General features: G+C 39.3%; 1 protein-coding gene across 12 annotated transcripts in view; it reads right to left on the bottom strand.

Moving 5' to 3' along the window:
- Positions 1 to 18,439, bottom strand: part of LOC311174500 (transducin-like enhancer protein 4) — a gene marked incomplete at both ends in the record, with an annotated part of 130,982 nt that overhangs the window by 87,798 nt on the left and 24,745 nt on the right. For 10 of the 12 annotated variants that reach the window (XM_084238941.1, XM_084238945.1, XM_084238946.1 and 7 more), the window contains one exon: positions 10,331 to 10,393. The exons of the other annotated variants lie outside the window; for them this stretch is intronic. In XM_084238941.1, the coding sequence (XP_084095067.1) occupies positions 10,331 to 10,393 (63 nt within the window). The remainder of the gene's footprint in view (positions 1 to 10,330; positions 10,394 to 18,439) is intronic. 12 annotated transcript variants of the gene reach the window in all.

The raw sequence follows: 18,439 nt of genomic DNA, 5'->3' as shown, positions 1-18,439 counted from the left end.
GTAATAAGGGAATAGTTAGGACAGAGATGTAAAATGAACTAGGATTCTTTTTTAATGAGCAATTAATGTTCCTGGAGATGCAAAAGCGAGCAAAAGATAATGGCCCCCACTCCTCACAAAGCACCTTACAATAAAGGATTGTGGGCTGTAATGTCCTAGGGAGTATTCTAGGAAGGAATGGCAAAGCCCACTTTCTGGGGCATCAAACAAGGATTCCTTTTCTTATTTATTTATTCACTCAATTATTTATTTAGTACCTACCATGCTCTAGGCACTGTGGTAGGAACTTTGATGATGTAGGGAATAAGACAGTCAGTGAATTTGCAATACTTCATAGGCCTTATAATTACAACAGGTTAATTTCTATGAAGAAAATTACCAAATGCTATGCAATCACTTACCAGGGAAATACCTAATCAAATCTTAACTTTGGGGGAAGACTTCCTAAGAAAGTAGATGCAACAACTAAGATCAGAAGGATGTCCAGGATTTCTGTAAGTGAAAAGTGAGGAGAAAAGCATTGGAGGCAGGGCCTCCCCGGTGAAGCAGCAGGTTTTGAGCGCTGTGCTGTGAAGCTGTCCACAGTCTCAGCAGCAAGGATTTGATTCCCAGGCAGCCAGGGAGAAACCCAATGGCGTGGCAGACCTCTCCTGCCTTGCCTGCTGCTCCCCTCAGCAATGTCTTCGGTCTGTCTGCCTGGTCTGCTCCCGCTCTGGCTCTGGTGAATTCTCTCACCCCCCCCGTGCCTCTGACCTGTACCCCAGTTCTTGTATAAATAAATCCTTAAAAAAAAAAAAAGAATTGGAGGCATAGAAAGCAGCTTGGGTAAGGTCTCTGATGGAGAAAAGAGCTTGTCGCTTGTCTACCAGAGAAAAAGAATGTGTATGGAGAGTATTGTAGGGGTAAAAGAGGGAGAGACAATGCAAGGAGGATTCTGAGGGCATTCTTGAGCACGGGACGACACACATGCAAAAATCATCAAAGCAAAAGAGGTATCCACAAAACGAACAAAGGTGGGTATAAGAAGCCAGGTGAGTTTGATGTAAGCATACTCTATAGAAGCATGTACTAGAGGGTTGACAAGGCAGAAGGAGGCCAAATACCAAATGGCTTTGTGTGAAATGTAAAGATGACTTTATCCTGGTAGGACAGTTTTTATTAAAAGTTTTTAAGCAGCAGAAAGCTTTTATTGCTGCATTCTAGCAAGATGAATCTGCGAGTAGTAAAGAAGCTGACAGGCAGGGAGGTGAATCAGATTGGAGGGAGAACAGTTAGGGGAGAAAGATACTTAGTCCTAAACTCAAACCAAATACCCTTCCAGTTTACAGGAATCATTAGCCACATGTATATGAAAAGCCACTCACTCAAAACTGGAGGGGCCTTTAGAAAAAATGAGCCTTTGCTGCCAGTAGTGTCCCAATTACTGTAACAACCAACCATCCAACCCACAAACAAAACTCATTGTATTTCCAAAAGTCTATAGATTTCTAAATGCTGTTTAGGCTGAAGGGTTCGGAGTGACAGGTCAGAGGTTGTTACTATATCCAGTAAGTGAATCTTCTCTGTCAAATCCTAGTGGGTAGTAAGTCTCCTTCATCACCTCTTATGAAAACAACTCACCACCTCATGGAAAAGTGTTTTTTGTTTTAATTTCCCATTTGGGGATTACAGACCCTAATACTAATTGGAATCTATGGCCCCATAACGTCTCCCAACTGGACCCAGTAAATTCTTCACTGAAGCAACACATCAAGTATTTGAAATAGTGTTAATGCTTATTTGCAACTTTCTCTATTCCAGGTCAAATATTCTCAGATCACTTGCTCTTGGAAACTCATCTTTCTGACTACTCTTCTGGTCATACTCAGTCTAACTAGACACTATAGTCCAGATATGGCTGAGCAGATTAATTCCAAGTGCAAGTGTCACTCCACGTCAAGGAAATCAGGCTAAATCCTACTGAGCCTTTTTCAACAATGCTACACCAAACTTACTGACACAAACAAGCTTTACATTTAACTAAAATCCCTCAAATAAACCTTTCTTAAATGGTATTCCAAGAAATGCTAGCCCAAAAGAAAACTGATTTACTTAAAAAAAAGCAAACAAAGCCCAAACCTCCCAGTCTAGTAGGGCTAACACCTGGGCAAACTGCAGGTCTTCTTAAAGCTCCAAATGCCAAAGAGGTTAAAAAGGAACATAGGGCATCCCAAACAATTCTGGCTATGGAACTTGGGGTTAAAGCTTTTAGTAGCATATCTTGCTTTCCAAGTCTTTTTTCCTACTGACCCTTTGGCCTTGCTTTCTCCATCCTCACTCAGATGGGAGCAGAGCATTCTTCACTCTGTGTCCAATAAGCTCTGTGAGTCTAGTGCTTACCAGAAGAAATTTCTACGATGTTAGAAATGTTCTCAACATGTACTAATAATATGGAAGTTACTAGACACATATGGGTGGATAATGAGCACTGGAAATGTGGCTGGTATGATTAGAAACTTACTTTTTAACCTTATTTACTATCTGTAACAGCCACATATGGCTATGGTTACTGGATTGGATAACATGGCTCCACTTAAAACTATTTTAAGGTTTAGCTCCAGTAATAATAATTGAATCATTACCTGAACCTCAAGAAAAAAAAAAAAAAATGAGACAGTTTCTCAAATGCACATTTTTTTTTAGATATATCCAGAGAATGGTTCCCACTACAGCCTTTGGAAGGAGGGCCATATTTAAACCTGCAGAAAACAAGTTCTACTTCCTGAGGGCAGGTACATCACAATGCTATAGTGTCTTACCAAAACATGCAATTGTTGCCCAAATGCATGGTTATCGAGAACAAAGCAGTTAGTTAGTCAAGTGTGAGACAGGGGACAGGATTATGCTCTTTGGTACTTCATTCAGTAATGATAGGGGGAAAAAAAACAACATTTCATAAGAAAGGCTGTCTGATGCAAAAATAAAAAACTGGACTAAATACAAAATTTCAAAAACTTTTTTGTGTTAGTGTGGTGTAGTAGTAATTTTAGGACATTTCTTAAATATACAGCATCTTCGTAACACATTACCAACATGCACATAATGGCCCTGACTGGGAAGCAGATGTGTCCTATGAAGACTGCTGGCACATAATGAGCAACTTCAGATGATGATCTTACCGATGTCACTGCATATTTATCGGGGGATTTCTGGTGATTTCAGGCAAGCTCCACTACATCAAATCATGTTATCATCAGCCACTGATTCCTTACAAAGTTAACAAGCAATACGACAAGTTAACCTGGTAACAATATAAGGTGAGAATATTGCCACCAGTGCATGCAGCCAGTGCATTTTTGCTCATTTCTCTCCCTATCACATAATGTAAAAGTGACCAGCCACATTTTTCAATTTTCATTTTATAATTATCCTAAACATGTAAAATGTATTCCAGGATAATTCAGTGCCATATTAACCTAGGTGCCAAATAAACAGCATTTGAGATATAAGTGTATCTCCTAACATAGTAGGAGCATTTTGTTTTCCATGAAATTAAAAGGACCAAATTTACAGCAAGTTCAAACAGAAATTCATTTTTATCATTTGGGTTTGACTAGTCTACTAGACCTGGAATTTAAATGAACATATATTACCACTGTTATGTAATTGTGTGTTATTTTCTATCATTCATATGAAATCTAAAGCATCCAAATAAATATACAGAAGTTTGAGGGGAAAAAACATTAACAACTTGGTGCTTCTTGCTAGAAAAGCTAACAGGGCAACAAAAAACAAGTTTTGAATGAAAATTAAATACGTAGCAGAGGCCATTCAAGTTAGAGTATTTCCTTTTCCCTGGGTAAATATAAGAATAAAAAGTAGATGGCTTTAAGTTTTCATTCCTAATCGCCCTTTTATACTCTAAAATTTCTAATGACCAGAGAACTGTTATTAAATGTGGTGAAATAAATGGCATCAATTTGTTAAAGTGACTTTTATGAAAAAAAGAAAACAGAGCTTTTTGCTCTAAAGTCTCAGTTTTCAGGCGAGCGCTTGGTCACAAACCTGGGACTAGCCTCTAAGCCGCCCTACTTCTACTTAAATTAACTCAAGGAAGAAAAAAATATATGGAATTTAGGTGAGAAGGGCTGGAAGTGGAATATCCATCCTCCTTCAGATTGAAAGCCTAGAACCAAGTTCCAACAATTACCTGAAAACAAGGTTAAAGATGAATAATGACATTTCTCTGAAAGTAACAATCGCCGTAGGGTTAATAAATGTGAATTGGGAAGCTGCTAGTCATTAGGTCCCACTTTCTATTCTCTCACTATCTCCATAACATACACACATTTCTGGCTGTAGACCAGAAGTGGTTTGAGGCCCAAGTCATCAAAGCGCATCAAGTTTGATGCTACAGAACAATCCACTTGAGCTAATTTTTCTGAGATGTCTTAAAACTACATAAAACCAAGAGTGACTTACAAATACATCTTTTGGGGAAGTGAAATTGTCAAAATTGTTAATCCATTTCCTTCAGTTCAAATAGGATATATATTTACAAAAGAATATGTCTGAGACAGGTGAGGGGAAAAGACTGAGAACTATTCCACTCATGAGAAGAGATTCCTATTACAAGAACTTTTTCAGGTTCAAGTTGTTGTTTTCCTTCAAGAAGTCTGCTTAAAACATGGCTGGTCTGTTATCACCTTCTTCAATTGAGAGGTGTGCTTGTATTTTAAATAAAATATGGGCATAAAACACACTGTGCATCTAGACCTAGACAGCCCACAGGGCCCATTTAACAGTTCATGTGGGTTTCCTTTCCAGGCTGAGTGTTAAACAGTACCTCATGGGTGATCCTTCTCCAAGGTTTGAATTGTAAGGGGAGACTTCTTTATCAAGAACTACACATAATTTCATATTTTATGTGACAAAATACAAACTGTGCTGACTATATAGTTGGGGCTACAGTTTGGCATGTAAAGTCAGACCATTAGGTCAATATTGCTTCCCTTCAAATCAACACCACAATAATAATAATGGCCACTATTTTGATTATATGCATACAGCACTGTGACTAGAAGTAATTGCCAATGGTCCCCTGATATCCCTTCTCCTAACACTAGTGAATGTTTTAGATGAGCATAATGGCCATTCAGCTAAGACTCCATTTCCAAGTTTCCCTTGCAGCTCATCTAAGCTGGCAACCAGGCCTTGACCATTATAAAGTGAGTAAAAAGGTGAGCACCTTTCACATCACGCCGTTAAGTGTAAAAGCACATGGCCTTTCTCCCTTCCTTGACTAAACCACTATTACTTTTTTGGTCAGCCTTTTTTTTTTTAAAGCAGTTAAATATCTAGCTAGGTCCTTTCCATTAACACTAATCCTCAGAGATAACAGTCACCACCGTGAAGATATTTCATTTTGATGATGAGGAAACCACAGCCCAGAAAAATTATGTGTTGTGCTCAACATGATAAAGAAAGCAAGTGACTGAGCCTGGATTTTGTCCCAAATTTGCCTGAACTCGGACCCTTAGCCCAGTATCTCTGAAACGATCTACCTATTCTAACAGAGACCAGATTTCTGAACAATACAATTGTATACAAGGAGAGGTATTGGGGGAGAGGAGAGATTTTCAACTATAATGTAATAAATTTTCACTTATTAATCTATGACCTACTAGGAGTCTAGTTCTCAAAGGTCTTGGAAGCACCTCACTGCCTGCCACGAGTCATACACTGCATCTCAACAATGAACTATAAATCCAAGAAAGAGTACAAAAAGTACACTGTTCCCTAACTCAGATCCTCAGCTAGTGCCCAATATTTAATTCTTAATCTAACAGGTTAAGGCAATACTTACCTGCTTATAAAAAAATTTTCTCTTCCTTCTAAAAGATTATCTGCGTAGAGTTAAATAAATGCCCACTGTTGAAGCAGGTCCCGTGGGTACAAGAACTAGCTACATTCACAGACTGCCAGCCAGTCCTTTCTGATATACTTCCCTGAACTCTTCCCAGTTTTTACTAATTCCTTTCTTTCCAAATGTCTTGGGACCCATAATAACTAGAACAGACTCCATTTCCCAGGAAAGGGGGGAAAAAACCTGGCATTTACTATCCTAAGTGCTTTACATTTTAATATGCATAATACACATTGGAAAGAGGGATTATTTTCCTCATTCTATAGGAATATAAAGGGTCATATAGAACAGCTTCCCTAATACAAAGCCAGTGAGAGGCAGAACTGGTCTGATTCCAATTAGTAGAAATGCTGCACCTTGCTGTCAGGATGTAGAAAGTGTAAAACAGTGTGCAGTTTTCAACCCCCATATACCTTAAAGGTATATTCCTGAAATGAGGGTGGAGAGCACTGGCAGCAAGTCAGCACTTACTGACATACTTCAATTTTGCTGAGGACCCATAAAGTCTAAGGGTCTACAAGCTACATCTTGAAATCACTGAAGGGGAGGGGGAAAAAAATAAAAAAGAGTCCAGCCACATAAACTACTTGTAAAAACAAAACTAACTTCAGCTAAGTGACCAGGTATTTTGAAACCAGTCAGACCCCAACTGGATTGAGGTTTGTTTTTCTAGACAGCTTTATGGGGAAAACACAGGCCCCATCCAAAACCACTGCTCCTTTAGAGCAGCTTCCCAGGCTGAACATCTTAAAGAGATGTTACTTTTTGGATCTCTGTTTGTGGGTGTGGTGAGAGGTGTTGCAAAACTGAAGAAATAATTTTTGGAGATAAAAGAGAACTACCGGGGGGAATCCCTAATGCCTCACTGAAATTTTTAGCTAGTTCACAAACCAGGACTGAGTTTTAATTTACACTTTTTTCCTGTATAAGAACTTTAAAGAGGAAGATAACCTCTTCTCTTGAGGAATAAAGCCAATTCATACTCTGAAAGGCAATGCTTAAAAGGGGGTGGGAAGGCTGGCACCAGGTCTCAAAAGGAAATTTAGAGTTTCCTGTTGCTACTGCAGCTAGTAGGTGATGTAATCCCAAATAACCCTCACACTGATCTCATGCACTCTGTGCTAATATTCACCTCTTCATACAGATGAGGAAACCGAAGCTTAGAGAGGCAAATCTCTTGCTAAGGTCACCCAGCTTAGCTAGGTAGCAAGCCATGAGGATATGTGACAGGGAGGCTAGGACTCCACCCAACCCAACCATCATCTTCCTGGCATCTCCTGCTTATGTAACTCTCAACAGGGATGTGACTGTTAATTGGTCTCCACTGCAAATGGGGAGATAAGAGGAGGGTAGAGGAGAGCTTCCCACTTACTACTCTGAGATTTTTCTTCTAAAGAAGAAATATGAGGGCAGCACAATACAGATCAGTCTTATCCATTCCTAAAAACCAAAAGAAATTGGGAGAAAGAACAGCTTCAGATAGGTGAGGACTCCCTCATTAGGTGTCTAATTCTGATATTAGGAATCCTGTTAAATTCTATGAATTCTAAGTAATGGTTACTTTATTACAAAGAGTTGGCAATACCTTTGTCTAATGCTTGGGACATTGGAAGGTGTCATATGTGAGTACAACAAGCACATCATTAAAATATATATTGGTTTTAACTTAAAAACATGTTTTAGCGAAACCAACTAGGAAAATACATTTTTTCCCTGTGTTCTAATACATACAATTTATTTCTACAGAAATGTTTGTAGTTCAAATTAAATTTATTTAGTAGTTCTCATTCAAGTACTATTAGTATTTTTTAGTTTTAGAAAGTGTGGTACACCAGACACAAGCAATATAATATAGACACATTAATTAGCACGTGGGGGCTAAATTAAAAACAAACTCCATCTAAATGCATGTAAATTACCTGCCTGGCAAACCCTAAAAAAAAAACCTAAAAACCAAAAAACCCTTTAAACAATCCTGCAGCTTATGCACTAGTCTTCAGGTGATTTTTTTCTAAATACAATCATTTAATTTTTGAATAAAAAAAATCTTAAAATAAATTCTAATGCTGCAGCTGCCGTTTTGGCACTGAGACTGTCACACAGAGAGCCGGTGTTAAAAGATCAGATTAAGAGCCTTCAGTCCTGGCACCGAGTGATGCTTGCAGCCATGCAAGAGTGATTTTCCATGCCTCTGAAAAGACAGGAAATAGAATTCATCTTCCTCTAATAACCTGCCTCTCCCCTCCCTCCAGATTATGGTCCATCTGGCCTCAGGGTAGAAACGAGGAGTCTGATGCTCACAGAAAGCCCAGAAGAGGAAACACGGTGGGCAATGTTCAGACACAAAACATCAGAGAAGCCCAGATTTGACAGGAACAAACATGTCTGTGGCCCACACACTGAAAGATACACATACCTCAGGAAACTGGGGGGAAAAACAAAAACAAAAACAAACAAACAAAAAAAACAACAGGGCAAACTAAACGCAAATCAAGCAGATGAAAAGATGGAATCAGAATTAGGACTTGGAAAACCATGACATAGGTCATTCACTATGCATGTATCAAGAATTTCAACCAAGAAATGTCAAAGTGTAGGGGAAATAAATAGTAAATGGTGAGATAATGATGCTTATCCTCCCCGCCTCAAGCAGAGGAAAAGGAGTTGCCAGTTATCTCCCAAAGGCTTTCCTCTTCAGAGCACAACTTCCTTAGCCAATTAATTCCAGTCCAGTCTTGTCAGCACCACGACCATCATGCATGGTCCTCCTACTGGGCCTGCTCATATAAACAACACTCACATGGGAAAACAACCTATTGGCAAAGCAGCTCCACCAACACCCCCAAGGCGTCCTCTCCACTTTCAAACATAACCCCACAGATCCTACAAAAATGCCACGGGAATGAGCTGTACTGATCATTATAAATTGGGGTCAGTGCTTACAGAGCCCCCAACTCTAATACCACCTCAGGGATAATTCCAACTTTTCCCATATGGTGGGGTGTGATAACTCAGCCTGGTTATAGCTCTGGGGGTTCCATGTTCCTCCCATTCTCCAGCTCCATCAAACAGAGCTGCTTTAAGTAAGAATAATACACACTGGGTTTGGATGGGAACAGACAAAGGGCAGCCAGGCTTCCTAAAGAAATGCAAATGGACCCCTTGAGTTTCCTCCACCATTCCAGCCAATCTGGTCACAAGCAATCTTGAGTAGACACAGGTAAATGGGGATATAATGGGTGGTGGTTTTGTGATCACAACTAAAGAGACAACACATCCTATGTTGTCTGTGATCCAGAAGAACATCTGAATTCAGGATGTTAACTTAGATCCACGGTTTGTGAATATGAGAACCCCATGGGAGATATACCCCAGGAAAAGGTACCCATGGTTAAATGAGGTCTAGCCCAGTTCGGATCAAGTAAGTCACACAACAATCCACATATCTGTAATACACGCGCATACTCAAATACCTAAGCCTGCATGCTAACATCAGCACCTGTCCACAAGAAGGCAGGGGATGAATTACTTTCCTAAGGGCAGTGACATCATGTATGTAAAGAACAGAAGGTCAGGAGGAAAAGTGCTTGGTACCTTCTAGCCCATCACACAAGACATGTAGCTCAAGACATTTGTTAGTTTCTTCCTTCTCACACGTTATCTTACCTGAACAAATTTAAGTAATACAGAAGCTCTTGCCAGCACTTACACCTAAACGTTGTTACTACCACTAGCCACAAAAGGAGGGTATAAAAAGCCACAAAAGAGCCACCAAGCACTAGAAATGCCCCCCATCATTACACCATGTGATTTATTGTGGACAGTGTACACTTCCACTGGTGGTGAGCTGCATGCAGGGTCTTAGCAGTATGTAAGGCTGCAATACTCAGGAGCAACAAGGCCACCAGGCCCAACTTGCATGTCTTTTCTCAAATGCACAGACAACAGAAAGACTCCCATCATCAGGTAATGAGAGGTAGCTTTTATAAAGCAGTTAGCCCTAAATTTCATTAGTTTACTACTAGAGCCTTTCTATTTGCTATTTCTTCTGCCAACTCTTAATGCCCAGTGATGAAAGTGTAGAGCAAGCTCTTGTCTTCTGGGCAATTTTTCAGACTAACCTATTAGATGTCATTATGATAAAAGTTATAATTCTCAGCAACACTGTATCATCCTTTGACAGCGAATTATTTTGCCAATTGCATTTTGCTTTGCACATTAGAAAATATTCCATTTTCAAAACACAATTATATGCCCCTGAATGTTAAAAAGGTACAGAAGTTGGAATGCAAACACTGTATCTTAGAAATGCACCATACAAGCATCAACAGACCAACAAGGCCAGAAAGGAAGTTCCACAACCCCTCTCCTACAAATCCACTAAAATGGAGCCTCTAGTTTAGTGACTGAAATCCATCACCTTACCTCTTGGGACAGGAAAGGAATGACTTGTGCACAGATAGCATTCAGCCTCTTGACAATCTCTGCCTGCAAAAAAAATAAAAAAAAAAAAAAAGGAAAGGAAAAGCAATAAAGAGAACAGTCAGCTGGTTACAAATTCCCGAAATATTAACAGGATGATATTAAAACACACTTTATATTATGGCTGGCATATTTCCTAAGGAAGAGGAAAACTCTCATCAGCAAGCCCATTAAAAGGAGGCAGTGACAACAATGCCCCATTAACAGCACAATTTATTAAGCAGCATTCATCTTAAAAAGTCAACCTTCAAGCACCAGGACAACATAAAAAGGAATTTAATTTTCGTGACTGGAAATCAGTTTTCAAATGCCTTCAACAGGACCCTTGTTCATTCTAATGTGGTTTTGCACAAAACCTTAACTTTTTGAGTTTAGATAATAAAGATATATATTTTTTCTCCATCCCAACTTCTCTCAGTAATTCACTATATTTCTACAATTCTGACCTCTGTTTTAAACACAGGTCTGGGATTTTATAATCAAGTCTCCAATCCCCCTCAAAAGAATAACATACAACCAACCCAAATTAAGTTGATTAATTCGGTTCCTATAAATTATTAGAGAATGTCCTGTTTATTCAACCGTAAAAATTTCCAAATGTGTCCCACCGAGTTTTCTGCATGCAGAGGCTTATTTAGAACATGCCAAAAATCCTGCTAAACTTGGAAGAAAGCAATTTGAAGATATATGAAGATAAGCCTGAGTATATCAATTTATCACCACTAGACATCTGTAAAAGTCCCAATACTATCAGAAACAGTTTATTCTACAACATTTTTTCTAGTATAGAAACTTTACACTAATAGGATGCTACAGTAGGTTTAAAAAGAAAAAAAGGAAGAAAATGCTACCACTGACATTTTATTTTAAAAGTTACCAAAGCTTTGCAGAAGTTCATCTTAATTTGTATTATCATAGGCTTATATATTTTGGCATGTGATAAGTAAACACATGGTTTCTTACATATGTACATACAAAATAGCATGTATTTTAATGATAAGGTGGGGAAAGAAGAGGAGAGAAGGGTTGAAAGACAGAAAATGTAAAGCAATTACTATTCCCGAGACATTCTCAAAATAAATTCCACCCAGGGTCAGTTCCTCATTTTATAAGAGGACAAAAATGCTCTTTTTCTTGCTAAGTCATTACCAGAATGACAGCGACACTCAACTTGTGCAATCTAGGTTTCCTTCTTTCATCAGTGACCCTTTTGACTTTGTAGCTATGCAATCTTTTAAACGCCAGCACCTTAAAAACTTTGCCAGTCAAGAGAAAATACAAATTCACCATGAAGTTTCAAACCTAAGCTTTCCATTCCAGTCTGCATTCCTAACAGGATGGACAAAAACTCAGCACCAATAAGCAGCAGTGAATAAGGACCCAACTGTGCTGACCTGATTTAATTTACTGCACTGGCCCCATGGAGCATTTAGCCATCCTTTAAGAAGGCTTAAACCACCATGAAAAGCTGCAATGGGAATCACCAAACCACTCTCCACCTGGACGAACATACCACAGTGGTTATGGGGTGAAATTCCAGCGTGAGCTGAGAAAATAGAGTAGCATTCACCAGACTGAAAGCAATGTTGTCTCAGAGGCATTTGGTTGTTAAGCTTTTTGTAGGGAGAGGTAGAGGGGGAGAGAATAAAAGATAATGAGACACTTTGGGGCAGACCAAACTGATGATTCTAATGCTTAGAACCATCTGCCAAGCATATTTTCCTCATTATGTTGTTTACATAAATAAAATAGTCCCTTGCTAGGAGGGTTGAAAAATGTGTGGGCACATAAGAAAACTGAGTTCTTTAGTTTGCCTACATAATCTAGGCAATAAAAACTACTCTAATGAAACTTACTCATCTGGCAAAATAAAGACCAAGAGGTATTTATTTGACTTCCTTAATTTGGGACCCAGGCTATTTTAAGTCTGAGCAACAATTAAAAAAAAAAAAAAACCTACATTTTATTCAAAATAAATGTTGTAAAGCAGAGAGATCGCTTTATTGATTCATGTATGTTAACACATATCCATAAAAGAAGAGTGGGGGCAGAAACCGCCCAAACTTTCTTAACGGTCTCTTTTTGCTTAAAAGACTTCTTAATTTCTTTAAGTTGTCATGCCAATGGATTTTCATGGTCAAGCTAATTGGCAGCAGGAGGGGTGGGATGTGTGTGTGATTTCATAAAATTAAGCAGGTCATTCCTCACTTTGAAAGCTAAAGTTGCCTCGGAAACACTGCTGCTTCCATGGTCATCTAATTTTGCCTCTTTTGTCCCACAGGACCCAGCTTTAGGGAGGCATCATTTATTTACAGGCCTTTCCTCTGGCTTCAGTGATCAGCCAATAATACTGTGGACACACACTTCTAATGGCCTATGTTTTGAAACTGAGTCTAATCTAATGGCGTGGGGCCCAACTTCTTTTCCAGCATAGCCATTAAAGGATGTAGGTTATTGCTGTTGTCACCATTGATATTTGTCATTGTAATGTAATTAGGGCCCTAAAATGATGCATTACAGCCCTTGGCACAGCTTCTATTAAAATCTTTTCTTCTGCTCACTGAACTGCGACCTGCTTTCTGATGAATAACAGACAGACAGCTTTAGGGTAAGAAGCAGATTCATCAAAGAAGTATTTTTCAGCTTTGGGGAAAGAGAAGGAAAAAAGGCAACCTAGGAGGAAAGGCACTAGGGGAAGAAAAGCCACAATACACATTTGAATTTCATCTGACCACTTGAAACTCTGATTGCATCTGATGAATCTTGCTTAGACAATATATTCCCAGTCTTCGAATCACATGGTTAATCAGGGCTCTAATCTGCTATCCATCAGCCTATGCCAGCGCTGTAGCTCCCAATCAAATTTATAGGTGATGTGCCTCATGCATCCCTGAGCAAGTACATTCACAGATAGTACATTTAAACAGGCAGGGATTCTGAAATACTGGGGTTGGGGGTACCGAATGTGACCATGGTATTTGACACTTTATGGAAACTGCTAACTATTGTCTTCAGATGCCCATGGTATTCCAAAATAGCATTAGTGGCCAATGTCTAGGGAAACTATTTTCAAAAAAGGTAATTTAACAAAAAAGTCAATTCTATGAAAATTCACATCAGCCATGCCCTCCACACCTGGCATGTGAACCCAACTGAGCTTTGCAGTGGTGAAGGCCAAAGGACTAGCAGCAAGAACAGCTAGTAATGAAACAAAAACACGCGGAATAACCTGTTACTCCTTTTCCCTTCACACTCCCAACTCTAGAATTATTGGAAAATTTATTAACTACCTTGCATCATGAGAAAGCAATTTCATGCACTGAAAAATAATGCCACAATTCAATCACAAGATTACAAAGTAACAAATACTAAAGCACACAATATCAAATATATTTTCTTTTATCACTTAGCTTAACATTAGTCATTTCAGACAAAAGAGCCTACACTTGAATTATATTCCTTCAGAGTCCTAATATAAGAGAAACCTAATTTTATTTAGATTATTTCCCCCTATAATATTTCCTTAAATAAAGTAAACAAATGTTAATGACTATAAATATGAAAGAAGCACAGCTAACTTTATTTTGGTAATCACAGAGATGTATCAAAAGCAATGAGTTTAAAAAATGTTTCTTGGAGTTTACAGCACCACTATAGAATACTACTGAAATGAAACTGAAAAATAAAAAATTATTAAAGGAAACCATTTCAGCAGCCAATGTGGGGGCAAACAATTACTGTTCCAGGAAAACATTCCAGAAGAGTAACATTTCACCAAACTTGTTTTCTGTATCAGTTTCTTTGTCAAAAAAATGTTTAAGATGAATCTATTTTATTGTTTAATAAAAACATACACTCACCATTATGTATAAAAACTTTTTTTTTTAATTTTATAGAGGCATGTTTATTTATTTATTTGTTTTGTTTATACATGCACTGGGTACAGTCAGAAGCGCGGGAGGGTGAGAGAATTCACCAGAGCCAGAGTGGGGAGCAGAGCAGGCAGAAGGACCGAAGTACACTGCTGAGGGGAGCAGCGGGCGGCAGGAGAGGTCTGCGCGCCATGTGGGACCCTCCCCTGGTGGCCGGGGAGCAGCCGGGGATTGAACCGGCGCTGCAGAGGCTGTGGGCAGCTTTGCAACCCAGTGCTCAGCCGCTGCGCCACCAGGGAGGCCCTATGTATAAAAACTTTTTTATATAAAAAAATTCCTTCTATGTGAGATGTACATTTTGAAACAAGTACAAATAAATCTTGTAAACTTCTCCCCCTCTTCATCCTCTTTTTACTATTATTAGAATCAAGACTACAACTATTTATTCCAATCAAAACTAAAACATCTTGATTTCCTCATAGGTCTGTTCCAAATTGTCTGAGGAACAGCACAACTTCTGGAACTAAGCCTACCTGCCCCTAGATTAAAAAATCGGGACTAACGAGAAATTCTTCCCAACTTAATAAAAAAACCAGATGAAACATAAAGGAAATTAGTTGGTGCTATTTCTTCTCTAACCTGGCAGCTCAGTTTTTATCTTGCCATCAAAATTCAACTCTACTAAAGAGATAAGAACATGTAACAGATAAAATTAATTTTACATATTAAAAAAAAGCAGCAGCCGCCAGACTGGAATAAGGCTTAGAGACTCAGATCAAAGGCACTACGGCATTGCAAGTTAGTAAACCAAAAGCCTAGGTTTTATTTTTGGACCAGGTGCTTATTTTGCACAAAATATTTTACATTGCTTAATAAAGCAACAAAATGAAGTGGTAACATTGTAAGAATCAATTTAATAGGAAATTTATCCATTCCCTAAAGCAGATTCGAACTCCCAAGTTGTTTTTTAACTAAGACTTTTTAAATGCACACACCATCCCATTTCCTCCAAGGAGAAAGAGCTACTGTCAGAGTGCCCAATTAGTAATGCCTTGAATGACAATATGAAAGTGTCAATATTCAAACACTTTTTACAAATACCCCACCCCAGGAAGGTAAAGCAATGATTCTACTGATGGTAATACCAAGCAATGTTAATGTGCTTTGCTTTTTGAACTCATGTTATTTAACTGTGCTATAAAAAATGCAGTGAACAGTTCCACTAACTGTGTTGAAGTATGCCACTTGTCTTAACAGATACACTGTACCATTGTGCTAGCACAGGAAGACACAGGTCAATGTCTTTCTAGAGAGTATCACAGTACACCTACATTTCATGAAACTTTTCCAATCTGTCCCCAAAGCTAACGGATTTTCACAATGATTGGAAAGAAGTGTCCCTTCCCCTCACCTCTTGAGTTTTCTAGGTCGTTAATGTAAATTCCAGACATTTGACTATTATCTTCCCTACATCTTCTGGGCTCTGGTGATTGTGTTTCAATACTGCTCCAAATGTTAAGAGTGCTCTATTATCAAGGTTGAGAATGCGCCAGATGTCCAATTATTTCTACAAGGTCAAATCATTTCATTCTGAAACCTGAAAAACACTGCAACCAATGTAATCAGGATTTTACTCAGCCCCACCAGAAGGTGAGAAAGGGAAAATGGAAACAAAGATGGAAGGAAAAAGTGGGAGGTCAGGCGTGGGGAAAGATGCGATGTTCTCTTGGGAACCTAACTTCAGTCTTTGTAGAACAGGCAGAGCGTGTCAGAGAACCTGATTACTGAGCACCCAAACACTGCCTCACCCCCAAGTGGTGTGAGTGAGCAAACCCTACCAGCTACTCTCCGGTTTCTCTTGTCTCCCTGAATCTCTCACTTTCTTTCCCCTACTTGTTCCTACTGACATAAATATACAGGTGCCTCTGAACACTGATTTACAATTAAGCATAGATTTACTTAGTCACAGTGAAGGCGACAAATATTTCTCGTGCCCACAGTCAGTGAAGATCATTTACCTTGATTCTGCCCAACATGATCTATGTGGTTAAAACGTGAGAAATACTTAAAAACAAAGGGACATTTCAATGCTGGAATAAAATCAAAAAGAAAAATAAAATCACTAATGGTTCTCAACTATGTTCACAACAAGGATATCTGTTCTCCAGGGAAGCAACAGTATTCTGATCTGCTGAGAGCCATGCTCTATTTTTCTGTCTATCCTCTAGGTTAGGTAGGCTAAAAGCACTCAGCAGCTCCCATGCCCACTGCACTAAACACTTCCACTACCAATCACATTCAGACACAGCAAGCAAGTGAACCAGAGTTCCCATCTGGCTAAAGCAGGAAGGGTTTGGAAAAGTATAAAAAACAGGGTGATCCAACTGTGGCAAATACAAGGCAGAGTCCCTCTGCCTAGAACCACCTTCTGCAGATCTTCCTGTGCTCAATCCTCACTCATCATTTCTGTCTCAGCCGACACGATACTCTATGACTTCTCCCAGTCACTCTCTGGCCCATCTGTCTTTTCTTCTGAGCCTTTATAATCATTTGAAATTATCTCGCATATATTTTTGTTCACATGGCCTAGATCAAGTCTCTCAAACTTTAATGTGCATACTAATCACCAAGGATTCTTAAAATTCAGCTTGGAGAGGGTTTGAGAGTCTACACTTCCTACAAACTCCAAAGCAATACTATCAGTCTGGGTCCACGTAGGACATTTTGAGTAGCAAGGTTCTTGAGAAAGTAGGCTCAATGAAGGCAGAGTTATCTTTGTTTACAGTCCCAGTGCTGGGACACAGAAGACATACAAGGGTATGTGCTGAATGAACAGGACAAACTGCAGTTCAGGTTAAGTAGTTGGAATCTCCTGAAATCTTGTGCAAGCATGCTTAAATTGTGACTGTTTGAGCAAGACCTGCTTATACTTCCCATTTCGTTTGCTTTCCCAACACATACCTTTGCTGACATTTGGGATGCCAAGCTGTTCAAAAAGAAAAACAAGTAATCACAGTGGGCAACAAAAGGTAAATTTACTCTGGATCATTCCTGACCGATAAAAGTAATGATTAAAGCTTCGTAATAGGACATGTGTCTTAAAAGATTTTTAGAAATATGATAAAGGGAATGCCACTAAACCTTCCTGAGATTACTCACACCAGACTGTGATCACCTGACCCACTGGAACCAGGGTATTTGTTAGAAAGCACTCTGGGAAGGCACCTTGTACGCTGAGTCAAGATAAATCTTCATAATACTATCTCCAGTGTGATGATTCCAACAGGCCAAGGAAAGGCCCTAGCCATGAGACAGCATTCTCAGTCTCATGGGAAGTGAAGGAGTAGTGCCTCAGAACTCCAGGTGTCATGGATCATAGGGATAATAGCCCACCCACCACAGGTGCCGACCAGCTCATCACACCAACCCTGCTCAAAACCTGGACAGTCAGAGCCAGGCTTGGGGAGCCACGGACACAGCTGCATAATGAAGACCCCTAGAGAGAACACACCATTAGAATTCCTTCCAGTTGGTTAAGGAACTGCTGCAGCATCGCTCACATGGGATCCCACTTATGGAGCTGCATACACAAAATCTGCTCCCCATAGTTCCTGACAAACCCATGTGAAGATTTCACTGTGGGAGGGCGCTGATAATGAGGAAGATCTGACTTAGCATATACTAACTCCATGCCTCTTTGTCAGTGGTGCAGTATATTCCATACAAAAATCCGCTCTAACTCACCGACTCCTCATCCTAACTCTTCAATGACTCACACAGGCACAGTCCCCTTACACAGGGAGAAGCTGCATACAGGTTGGTTAGGAAGTTAAAAGGAAAAAAAAGCCCCATACTGAGAGCTCTCTATAATCAGGAAAAAACAGCATTTTCCCTATAATCAGACTTACATCTACTTGTCTTTATTTTCTTTTTTAATACTTTAATAGGCAGGGGGGAAACTACTGTCATCTATATGTGCTCCAGTGGGCTTAAAATTTTTTTAATTATTCAGGCAGTTTTAAATATTTAAAACGTGTACCTCAGAATAAGCGGAAACCACAAATATATTACTGCTTTTCTGCCCATCCAAATATTCAAGTGCCTACTATCTGTCAGGCCTATTTTAGGTGTTGAATGGAGGAGACAAGGAGTGAACAGGATGATGAGTCCCTGCTGTCAT

The sequence above is a fragment of the Talpa europaea genome, assembly GCF_964194135.1.
Source record: "Talpa europaea genome assembly, chromosome: 7".
Taxonomy (NCBI): Eukaryota; Metazoa; Chordata; class Mammalia; order Eulipotyphla; family Talpidae; genus Talpa; species Talpa europaea.
This window is presented reverse-complemented; position numbering and strand designations above follow the sequence as displayed.